This window comes from Mangifera indica, chromosome 5 (genome assembly GCF_011075055.1).
Source record: "Mangifera indica cultivar Alphonso chromosome 5, CATAS_Mindica_2.1, whole genome shotgun sequence".
Taxonomy (NCBI): domain Eukaryota; kingdom Viridiplantae; phylum Streptophyta; class Magnoliopsida; order Sapindales; family Anacardiaceae; genus Mangifera; species Mangifera indica.
In genome coordinates this window covers 14,935,938-14,947,970 of record NC_058141.1, presented here as the reverse complement: position 1 = coordinate 14,947,970, position 12,033 = coordinate 14,935,938, and the positions used below count along the sequence as shown (strand labels likewise).

General features: G+C 33.4%; 2 protein-coding genes across 2 annotated transcripts; one reads left to right on the top strand and one right to left on the bottom strand.

The window, feature by feature from the left end:
- Nucleotides 1-1,542: 1,542 nt before the first annotated feature.
- LOC123215427 (peptidyl-prolyl cis-trans isomerase FKBP15-1-like) lies at nucleotides 1,543-4,542 on the bottom strand. The gene is made up of 6 exons (XM_044635508.1): nucleotides 4,382-4,542; nucleotides 4,156-4,205; nucleotides 3,844-3,906; nucleotides 3,495-3,585; nucleotides 3,253-3,357; nucleotides 1,543-1,926 (listed from the first exon to the last, which is right to left on the bottom strand). The coding sequence occupies exons 1-6, from the start codon at nucleotides 4,446-4,448 to the stop codon at nucleotides 1,850-1,852; spliced, it is 453 nt and encodes a 150-aa protein (XP_044491443.1). The 5' UTR covers nucleotides 4,449-4,542; the 3' UTR covers nucleotides 1,543-1,849.
- Nucleotides 4,543-8,730: 4,188 nt separating this feature from the next.
- LOC123215596 (probable glucan endo-1,3-beta-glucosidase A6) lies at nucleotides 8,731-10,955 on the top strand. Its single transcript, XM_044635762.1, has 3 exons — nucleotides 8,731-9,211; nucleotides 9,301-10,599; nucleotides 10,724-10,955. Exons 1-3 carry the CDS (start codon nucleotides 9,157-9,159, stop codon nucleotides 10,759-10,761), a joined length of 1,392 nt encoding a protein of 463 aa, XP_044491697.1. The 5' UTR covers nucleotides 8,731-9,156; the 3' UTR covers nucleotides 10,762-10,955.
- The last annotated feature ends 1,078 nt before the right edge of the window (nucleotides 10,956-12,033 follow it).

Below are 12,033 nucleotides of genomic sequence, written 5' to 3'. Positions count from 1 at the left end.
TATGTCATAATATAAGGGTTAAATGCAATGTTAGATAAATATGGGGGGTATTTTGATTGTATACAATATATAAAGAATTTAAATAACATGTTAAGAATATATATGTATACTTTAATATAAGATAACATACAAGGTTGTTAAATAAATAAAGAGATAATTATGAGGGGTCAAATGAAATGTTATTAAAATAGGGGGCATTTTGATATTAAACATTGTAAGAGCATTATAAATGAAATTTTAGGAATAGATAGATGTATTTTGATATGAGACAACATAAAAGGATGGTCAATGCAATGTTAGGTAATTGTATGGGGTAAAAAAAATATTTAAAAAATATAGTGTTTGACCGTGGGAAACATTGTTCCCACGGTCGAACTGTCGATTGCTTCGAAAGGATTTTTCGGCCAAAAATTAGTCGTTCGACCTCCAATTTCAACACAAATCAAATCCACATAGCCTATAACACAAAACCCTTCAACCAATTCAATGAAAACAACCAATAATCAAAACATTTCAAGCATTGTTCAAAATCAAAACCCTAAAGTTTCAAACCGCAAAATCTCACTCAAATCTCAATAATATGAACAATAACTTGATTCAAACATGATGACGGAAGACATGCTAACGTTCTTTGCCATTTGCGGTTGCCGAATAGCACGAAAATTGCCAAAAATCTGGGCGACCGTGGGATGACTATGGGACAGGGGAAAATTTCGAATTTTCCACTGTTTTTAAACAGTGAAATACCCAAAGATTACCATGAGAACCTAGGAAATTTGCTGTGCTTATATATAGGGGCAGTTTCAACATTTCACAAAAGTTGAACATTTTTGCTTTAATCTGAATGTTTTGGGCAATTTCACTTAAACCCCCTTAATTTTGACTATTTATTATAATTTCCCGAAAGTTAATATGAAAGATGTATAGTTGTCATATTTATTTCCTTAAATTTAAATAATTAAAAAAAAGGGCCACTGATTCCTGCTCGATCATTGGCATCATAGCAAGCTCAATATTTTAACTGTGCCTCTGATTTTATGAAAAATAAGCTTTGATAAATCAATAACACACCATCCACTTTCTAAATTGTTTCGCAACAGTGAAAGCGGCCGCCGAATTAGATAAATTAATAGCCGAAGTTGTAACATTAAAGTGTTCAAGTGTACAAGGAGTCGTCAATAAGAACAATACGGAGATGAACAAGGACCTGCATGAGATGGTTGAGGTGGCCAAGGCGATGACAGGTTTGGTGACTTGGGTTGATGAGAGATTTTGGGGGCAAAGGCAATGATAGAAAGGTGCGAGAAGTAGATAGTAAGAATGTCCTTTAGAAAGATGAAAGCCAGTTCGGGGAGCGGGGAAGAGAGACTGAACCTGAGTAGATACTGAGAATGTGAAAAGAGGACATTTGATATAATATATAATGCATGCTCATGTGCATGATCCACCTGCACAAATGAGATCAGAGGTATTGATAATGAAATCTCATCAGACGCAACACTGAATATTAGTAAACAAAATTTCCCTTTTGAGATCGAGAAATGAATAACATAGTGGAAATCCTTATTTGATCAATCTTATATGAAAAAAGCAGCAATAGTTCATTACACTGATTGTCCAACTCCATTTATCTTAAACTTCAGTTCATTCTTCACTGCTTAGGCAATGAAGATTTCTTATCCAAACACAATAATTATGTGGCATGATCACATAACTTTCTCCCATGTTAAGCTCCATAATTAAATAGTTTGGCATAACCCGAGACTCAAATCTAGTTTTAGCCTACCAAACATGAAAGATGTACGTAAAAGGAAAAAAAAAAAGTGAAATCTGCTCCTTTGACTGATGACTACAGCTCACCATCCTCGCTTGATGGTTTCCCATTTACAGCGACAAGCTCTGTGTCAAAGATCAGTGTTGCTCCACCTGTGTTTTTCAGACAATCACTTATTAACTCTTATCAACTATTCAGATACATCAGATAAAATCAAATGTGCTAAAGATCAATGCTCCAGAATATATTTTTACTGCATTAATAATATCATTAAGGCTAGAAACCAGACCTCTTGGTCATCGTCATCTAGAAGCACTAAAATGGAATTATATTAAAGCAGTATTAACAGCAAAATCCATCCTTCTAGACTTTCAAATTCAATAACCTAATTGAATCATTTTTCACTTGGTGCACTAACTAAAGTAGCTGCAATTCTAACATTATTAGAGCAGTGCAAAATGAGCTTGGAAGCCACAAGGAACCCAAACTACCGGGTATCCAACGTTTCAGTTCCGGAACCAGCTTATCCCAGGTAAGTTTCAAATTTGATTTTTGTGGTACTGGAACTGTTCAGGTAGGTTTCAATTTCAACTGACCCAAGAACTGGATCTAGAACAAATTTGAGGTACCCAATTAGACACCCTTTTTTTCCAAATACAATGTAATAAAACAATGTCGTTTTGTTCCAAAAGTTAAATAACCAAAATCTAAAAAAATTGCAGCCAACCAGTAGCGTGATGGGGACATCAACCAGGCCCAAAGCAATAGACTCTAACAGAGTTGCAGTGGTAGACTGTGAACAGTGAAATCAAATTCTGGGGTTATGATAACTTTGGTCTGGAAGGCCAGCCTCTCCAGGCCAAGCATGGGCCTACCACTAACAGCTGTCATTGTTTCATAGAAAAAGTGTGCACATGGCACAGCAGTGTTTTTAGTATCTGTGGTGTTTTGAGAGGCCAAAAAAAACAGAGTAAAGGCCAGAAATGAGTGAGGAGGAAAAGGAAGAAAAATATACAAGGAGAGAAAGAGAGAGTAAAAGCTCTGATCCAAAATAATTATTTCACCGCTCAAACACCAGCATCAAGATTTATATATAGTAAAGAGCCATTCATCTCTCAACTTCTACATTAACTAAAAAGGTAATTGTACAAGCTTTTTGATTGTTCTTTCTTTGTGCTGTGTAACCCAAAAAAATTAAGGTGTTCCTACTCAAGATAATACCAGGTATAACCAAAACCGACTAGGTAGGTCGTTTTGGTTCCCACTTTTATGGTAAGGTCTCCGAACCCACTCATCCTTATTATTATTATTATTATTTTTTTAAAACATGTTTCATTGAAGGAGGGTATTCCTTACTTAGCTACATATAGAAATGAAAAATCTTCCAATTATCGCACTTACAAAGACACCACTATAACATTATTAATTGCAATGACTGGCAAGAGATTTAGAGACAAAAGGATAAGAAATAATATTACCTGGAATTTTAGGGGGAGAGCCATGATCCCCGTAACCCATCTTTGAAGGGATTTTCAACTTTCGCTTCTCACCTACACACATTCCTAACAGTCCTTGGTCCCAACCTACAAAGAATTTTTTTTTTTTTTTAAGCATCATTAACTTCAATACATCAAACAAGCTCGGCATATGCAAATTAAAAAAAAAAGAATATAAAGACAAGAATTCAGTGAAACAGAGTAAATTTTGAACACATACACACCTTTGATAACTTGGCCACTGCCAAGCTCAAACTCGATTGGATCACCTCTTTCGAAGCTCGAATCAAAAACAGTTCCATCTGTGAGTTTTCCCTGCAGGGATAGATAAATGTACTCTAGATCAAGAACTATGTGGGTATAAAATAAGTTCATTCAACTGCATGGTTAAATTCAAGGGAAGAAAATTCAAAAAAGATAAATTAATATGACAAGTTTAAAGTATATTTGCATAAACAAATCACTGTAAATGGTTGGTCGTCTAAAAGATTTCTAGTGATTCATTAGGAGTAATGGTTGAAGGTTCATTTATTCCACAAAAATAAAGGGAATCCGTATATGCATATAACTTACCCGATAATGTACTTTGACTCTATCACCTTTGTGGGCCTGAATGTCACAGGATTTAGGCTTGTGCTGAAGAATAGAAAGCAAACAGCAATGTTGTTGAGCAAAATTATATTATTTTGAAACTGAAAACCAAAATCTATACAAACATCAAAGAAGAATATCATGCCAGTGAAAGAATATCCAAGACTTGTATGATATGAATCTAAAGTGAGGAAGATAAAAAGTAAACAGTGGCATAACCGCAAACACTTAAAAAATAAAACATATTAACCCGTCTAAAGCAATTAAGGTATCTAATTACACGAGAGGGTTTACCTTTACACCAATCTGTAACTCTGTAACATCGCCCGACTTCTTCGCAGAAACTGAAAAAGAAATAAAATTAACACATTAATGGAATTGAATTTGTGATACAATTCTATATTCAAAGAAAAATTTTATTTGGTAAATGATCCGATCTGAACAAAAATTATGTTAACTTAAAACAAAAATCTAATAACCATTGATCACAAACAAAACCGTAAAAACAAATGGTTAATACCTAATGTCGAAACAACCAACAAAAATAAAATTGTGGCGGCGGTCTTCATAACAGAGTTGAAACTCATCCTGCTAGTCTTCCTCTCTCGCTCACGCTCTTTCTCTCTTTGTCTTGAAATTTATCGTAAACAATGGACTCGAGTAGTGGGTTGTGGACTTCAATGTGGTCAACCCATAAAAGACGGCCCTTGGCCCATTAAATTCTGCACAGCTGTAACTGTAAGTCTTGTATATAAACTAAGCAATATGTATATATTGGTTAAGTAGAAAAAAATTTCTTTCTACGAATTTTATCCAGGCCGAATGACTCCCACGCAAACTTTGATGAAGCAATTTTCTATCCTTTAAGTTTAAAAAATTCATTTTCCACCCATCATAACACTATTTGGTTTCACCGTAAATTATTGGGCAATCATGGATTATTTATCTCTCCTTATTGTAATTAAAATTACAAAATACTTTGAGGTTTCTGTTGATAATTTTTGTTGTGATTACATGTTTTTAATCCCAAAATCCAACATTCCGTGCAAATAAACATAACAAACCTCTTAAGCAATAAATTCAATAAGAAAGTGTCTATCTCAAGTGTGAGCTCGCAATTATTTAATTTCAACATTTTATTATACTAGTCAAAAACATGATTGATTAATAGTTTTCGCCATAACAAAATCTAATTATGCAATTATATTGAAGAATAAACATTTGACTATTACCAACTATATCATATTCAAATCAAGGTTTTAGTTTCGAATATTAAAAATATAATCATTATGTTATAAGTTTTGTGGTTATGCTTATATTTATGTTGTTGGGTCATCCATCGAAAGATGTTGAGGGCAAGATTGGGGTTGAATTATGCTTGCAAGACATAGATGACATTGAATGGGGTGAAGTTGGGTTTGAGATGTTGATCTAGGTTTTGAATTGTTATTCAAAGAAAGTTTTTATTCAAATTAGATTAAGTAGGTTGAGTGAGAAATAGATGGGGCGGTAGTGATAAAATACTGGATAGACCATGGATGGAGGCAGTGGTGGGAATTTAGGGTACCTGGAGGAAATAGATAAATTTTGAGTTTTTAAGAATGGAATTAAGGATGCACTAAAAATTAAAAATATAATAATGAGTAATGTTATGTATATTTATTTTAAATATTAATTATACAATAAAATATTATTATATGTTTAATTTAGAATTATCCACTCACATAACATATTATTATTCATATTCTGTAATAAAAAAAACTAGAAAATAAGTGGCGTCATAATGAGGTCAGCATACGGTACACTTTTAACTAGGACAGATTTCTGGGCTGGGCCTTTTTTTCCTTAGTGGCTTAGCCCTGTTGAAACGGTTGCAGTTAACATAAAGACGTGGCTGAAGTCTGGTCTGGGTCATTGGTTGGGGCCGTCGAACTTTTATCCAATTCAGTGACACTCATTTTTTAAAGGCCGAATGACTATTTCTCACTCAAGGTTTGGTACAATCTAACTTTTTATTTGTTAATTATTAAAAATTTAATTATACACATATTTATTAAATTTTACTATTACTATTAGAGATAAAATTCTTATTTAACAAAAATATTTTTAAAAATTTATCATATTTTCACCCTCAGATTTAAAACCTAATAAATTCTTCACACCTGAAGTTTGAAAAACTTTTATTTCCCCATAAATTTTTTTAGTGCATTGTTGGCAGCCAGAGACCATGACGATGGTGGTGTTCTCTCTCTCTCCCTATTTCTCTCTTAGTGGTACTCTATTTTTGATCATCATCGATCGTCTCCAGATGAAGACACGATTCATCTTCGTCAAAGTTAAAAACGAAATGTCTTTATCTCAGATGAAAATGATGCATTGTCGTCTCTCAACCAATGATGAAGCGTCGTCTTTATTTGGAGACGATCGATTCATTTTTGTTGGTTTATTTTATCAGTCGATGATGACCAAAAATAAAACACCAATGGGAGAGAAGTCAAGAGAGAGGAAAACATTGTCAACAATGATGGTTGAAAAAACTTTACGAGAAAATGTTGATTCTTCAAAATTTAAATAGAAAAAAAAATTATTATATTTTTTAATTTTTTTGAAGGGAAAATGTAATAATTTTTTTGTATTTTTAAATATTTATAAAAAATAATAATTTTATTCTTAAAAATAACAATAAAATTTAATAGATGGATATATATTTAGATTTTTGATAATTAATATACGAAAAATTATATTTACATCAAACCTTAGGTGGGACATGATCATTTGGCTTTTTAAAAATTAAGTTTTGCTAATTAAATTGAAGTTGAACGAGCACGATTGCCTGAGAATCTTCACGTCTTTTTCTCGTGGCTAGAGTGTGTAGGCTCTGTGACGCAGTAGCTTGAAGAATGGCATATTTTATTACTTTCTTGGCCAATAGACGATTCCATTAGTTCAAACTTGGAAACATGGCTTACTTAACATCCTTCATTTTGCTAACCAACCAACACTTATACATGACATCAATTACAAATTTGTTTGGAGTCTCCATCTAACACGCCCCCTCCTTATTTAAAATTAATAACAAGAATGTCTTCCGAGATTACTTCATCATTACGATGGGATTTGGATGAATCAAATTTAAATATGATAAAACTTACTTTATAAGATATTGTTAAAATAATTTTTTTATATATAAAGAGTTTTTTTCATTAAACAAATATAATGTAAAATATAAAATATTTTTAGAGTTTATATTTATCTAGCTAAAACTTATTCAATCAAACATATACTCACTTAATTAAGATATAAAATTCATTTACTTATCTAATCAAAATTGAAATATGAGGTGAAATGAGATAATAATATAAAAATTTTTGATGACTTTGATTGTGGAAAGGTTGTCCGATGGTTAGTTGGCCAGTCAACCCATCTGATTAATCTCAAATCTTATAATCTCCTTATTTCAAAAGAAAATTAATTTAAAAGTGATTATATTTGTATAATAAGAAAAAAAATGATTTTATATATATATATATATATATATATATATATATATATATATATATATATATATATATGGGGTAAAATAAATGATTATTTTAATCAATATCCTTATTTTTTTAAGGCTCAACTAGCAGTTGCCTATTGTGGAGAATAGCTCATTTGTATTCAACTTATTTCATAGATTGATAATTTGTGTTTAACTCGTATAGACAAATTAAACTTACCTCAAACTCACCAAACTCGTTTGTTCAAATTTGATTCCCTTATGATTTGTGCAATATCGTTTAAAAAAAATTATAAATATATTTTATTTTAGGTTTAAACTCGAATTTGTGTATATCAAACTCATATTTAAACAAAACTCATATCAAACTTAAATAAGTTTACTTTAAATCCAATCTTAACCACCGTATGCTAAAAAATTATTGGAAAGTTCATTTTCAACAATTTGATTTTTTTTTTAATCCACCTTTTCCACTAAACTATTCGGACTCTAATTTTAGAGCGGGTTCGAGGGTCAGATTAACTTAATAATTGTAATGTAAACAGATCTAATTTACAAGATAAAATTAAATATTCTTTTGTCAGTCAGTTCATGTTGAATGTGAGAAATTCATTGTCTCATGATTTCTGATACTAATGATTATGTTGGCAACTTTTTGAATTAAAATATAATAAATATTCCTTCAATTTAAAGTTTGAATAAGCAAATATTTGTATAGAGTCACGAGTTTTTCCATTTTTTGGATTGGATCACATGCTCAAGCATTCAAGTGGCTTTACGACTTCCTTAATTGGGAACATAAAAGTCAAATTCAAGTTATCATGCACTTAACAAAGTTGAATCTGGGATTAAGTTAAATGCATTAATATGAATCCTCTGCAAGTGAAGGAGTAGATGAACTTCTACAAAATTCCCGTATCTTCAACAAGTTAGGTTTAACCTTACTTTTTATCTCAAGAGATGCCTAATTGAGATTTGATTATTTCAAAGTCTAATATTTGATATACCTATTTCATCCAAATCCCAACAAATCCCACCAAATTCCCTCAACGTGCGTGCGTGTAACCTTAAAAAAAAATCTCTGATTGTTTTTTTTAAAGTCCAATCAGATTATTATCGACGGTTATCTCAATATTTTTGGCATTTTGAAATTAACTGCAGTGATTCGTACAAGCAATAAGCACATAAAAATTGTTCGCAAAAGGCAGCGACAGATAGGTATGGCTTGCCCTTCTCCCATTTTAACTTTCCTAAACGGAAGATTACTTTCTTCATCTTCCAAGACACAGCAGCGTGGTTTGTGAAATGCCAATGACTCTAAAGTCTAAACCCACCACGCAACACGAAACAACAGCGTAACCAGGAAGCCCCGGAACGGCTATTTGCACTTTTTGGCATCTACGTACCCTTTCTTAAAGTCACAATCTGAACCCATAAAAAACCCCAATCTTTTTTTAACTTTTCTTTCTTTACAAATTGGCTCACCCATGTGACCTGATTCTCTCGCGCACCACACTATCATTTCTTTATTTCTATACTTCCTTACTTCTATACTTCTTCGCCTGTTTAAAAAGACGAAGGCCGAAGAGAATGAGAAAAACTTCCATTTCATTATTCCCAACCAGTGACACATTTTCCAATCCGTTCAATATCCGACTACACGGTCTTTAATTAAAGCGATTCTTCGTTTCAAGGGTTCTTTAATTTCTTACCAACCCTCTTGCCAAACACTTCTTACTTGAATCTTTTGGCAATTCTACTGAAGTAAGCTTTAGATACCACCATTAGAGCAGATGGGCCTTGGTCATCTCTTCTTCGTCGCCTTCAGTCTCCTGTTTTCTATTTCAAGTGAGTTCTTTTCTTCTACAAATCTGATCAAAGTGGATGATATGGGTTTTGTTTGTTGGTTCATTTTCATTGCTTTTTGTTTTCATCAGGTGCTGAGATCTCGAGCAAAGTCGGGATATGCTATGGTCAACTGGGGAACAACCTTCCATCTCCATCAGACTCGGTGAAGCTCATTCAATCCCTGAAAGCATCACGTGTCAAAATCTACGATGCCAATCCAAAGATCCTCAAAGCCCTCAAGAGCACAGACCTTCAAGCTTCAATCATGGTCCCCAACAATCTCATAGTCAACATTTCCTCAAGTCAAACTCTTGCCGACAAATGGGTCAAAAAATACGTCCTCCCTTATTACCCCGATACCAAAATCCGATATCTCCTTGTCGGAAACGAAATCCTTAGCTCCCCCGATAACTTAACCTGGTCAAGCCTCGTACCTGCGATGCGAAAAATCAGACGTTCCTTAAAAACCCATGGAGCCCGAAAGATTAAAGTAGGGACACCGTTAGCCATGGACGTCCTGCAATCGTCCTTTCCACCCTCAAACGGGACCTTCCGGTCCGATGTTTCGGATTCTATCATGAAACCGATGTTGCAATTCTTGAACCGGACGAAATCTTTCTTTTTCGCAGACGTTTACACGTATTTTCCTTGGATTTCCGACCCTAAAAACATTAATCTTGATTACGCACTTTTCCAAGCTACAAATATTACCTACACCGATCCAGTCACCCACTTGACTTACACCAACCTCTTTGATCAAATGGTAGATGCTCTCATTTTTGCTATGAAAAGACTTGGATACCCCGACATCCGTATTTGGATTGCCGAAACGGGTTGGCCCAATGGCGGAGATTATGACCAGATTGGAGCTAATATTTACAATGCTGCCACTTACAATCGGAATATCGTCAAAAAACTAACCGCCACACCACCCATTGGCACCCCCGCTCGACCCGGTTGGGTTATACCTTCTTTTATTTTTTCGCTATACAACGAGAATCAGAAACCGGGTCCGGGTACGGAGAGGCATTTCGGGGTATTTTATCCGAACAAAACAGAGGTGTATGAAATAGATTTAAGTGGAGAGACACCGACAGAAGTGTACAAGCCATTGCCTAAGCCGACTAACAATGAGCCATATAAAGGAAAGATTTGGTGTGTTGCGGCTGAGAAGGCTAATACTAAGAAGTTGGAGTCGGCTCTATCATATGCATGTTCACAGGGGAATAAAACTTGTGACCTGATCCAACCCGGAAAGGCCTGCTTTAAACCCGATTCGTTGAAATGGCATGCCAGCTATGCGTTTAGCTCGTATTGGGCTCAGTTTAGACCCCTAGGCGGAACTTGTTACTTTGATGGGCTGGCTACCCAAACAATTAAGGATCCAAGTGAGTAGTTTTAATTATGCTATAAAATTTTCAACATTAATAAAATATAGATATATCATTATATAATTTTAATCAAGTATTTTATTATTTATAGTTAATATTTGTTTATTATTTAATTTTGCAGGCCATGGATCGTGCAAGTTCCCAAGTGTCAGTCTTTGAGGTTGGCATCTTTCATGAGTCATTAATCTATCCTTTGATTTAGGTAGTGATAGGGGTGCCATTTTCTATTATTTTCCACACAATTTAGGTTTATAATTTTTTTAGGGTAAAACCTTCTCAGAAGGCAAATATGAAATGGGCACCCAAATCACTTGGTTACTTGAGTTGAATAACATTATTGCTTGGTATGTCTATTTGCTTGCTTATATTACTATTTTTGGCATATTTTCTGCAAGTGTTACCACTTTCAACGGCTACTAAATAACTTTCATAGCAGACCTGACAGACCAGCAACGGCTATTGTTGATAAATCATTGTTTTAATTTATGGAGCCTGCCCAGTGCGCCAACCCAACGGTCAATTGGACCATTGGGTTCCTCAACTTGGAGGCGCGCAGTATAGCTACTGGCAGATGATGGATGGATCATGATTAATAATTTATATAAATATTATATAATATATATATATATTGTTACTTTAGGTAGGTTTAAACTAATAACAGTGTTGGTCCGAACCCTTTTTGAAAGGGAAAAGTCACCGCTCACATGGACCCAAAAATTCTCTTAATCAGCTGTTTGGATCCAGCCAAGTAAAAGCGTAACATTTAAAAAAGCAAATAAAAGATGGCGTGTCTTTAATAAAAGCAATTGCTCGTACGTTTTCAACTAATCACATGCCTGGTACGACGATGAATTTTACTTGAACAAATTGAAACTTAAGTCTGAATTAAATGTGGGCAGTTCATCCATCTCTGCCTTTACAGAGCTAAAGCGACTTTTTGCAATGCATGAAAAGAAAGCGACTCTCATGCTTTTTTGCAATGAGAAGCATGTCAACATATATCATATATCAAAGCATATTTTGTAGTTAATTAAATGTACCATTATAATTTAAATGTACTAAATTTGTCATACATAAGTTTAATACGGGTAGATAAAAATGCAAATAAGTGCTTGCAATAATGGTTGAAGTTCAGGCCACGCACTTTGATTTAAATTAGGAACTTCTTAAGTTTCAATTGATGCAATTCGATAGAAATATATATACATGAATGCGATTGTTACCCATGAGTAATATTATGTGTATATACTTTTAATATACAATTTAGATACATAGATGATGTGTCATTAAATGATTAGGTGTTGTTTTATTTTTTATTAAAAATTAATCAATTATATAATGATATATTATCTATATATCTAAATTATATATAAAAAATATACACACATAATTTTAATGTTATTTTATATTTTTATTCTTTTAATTTAAATG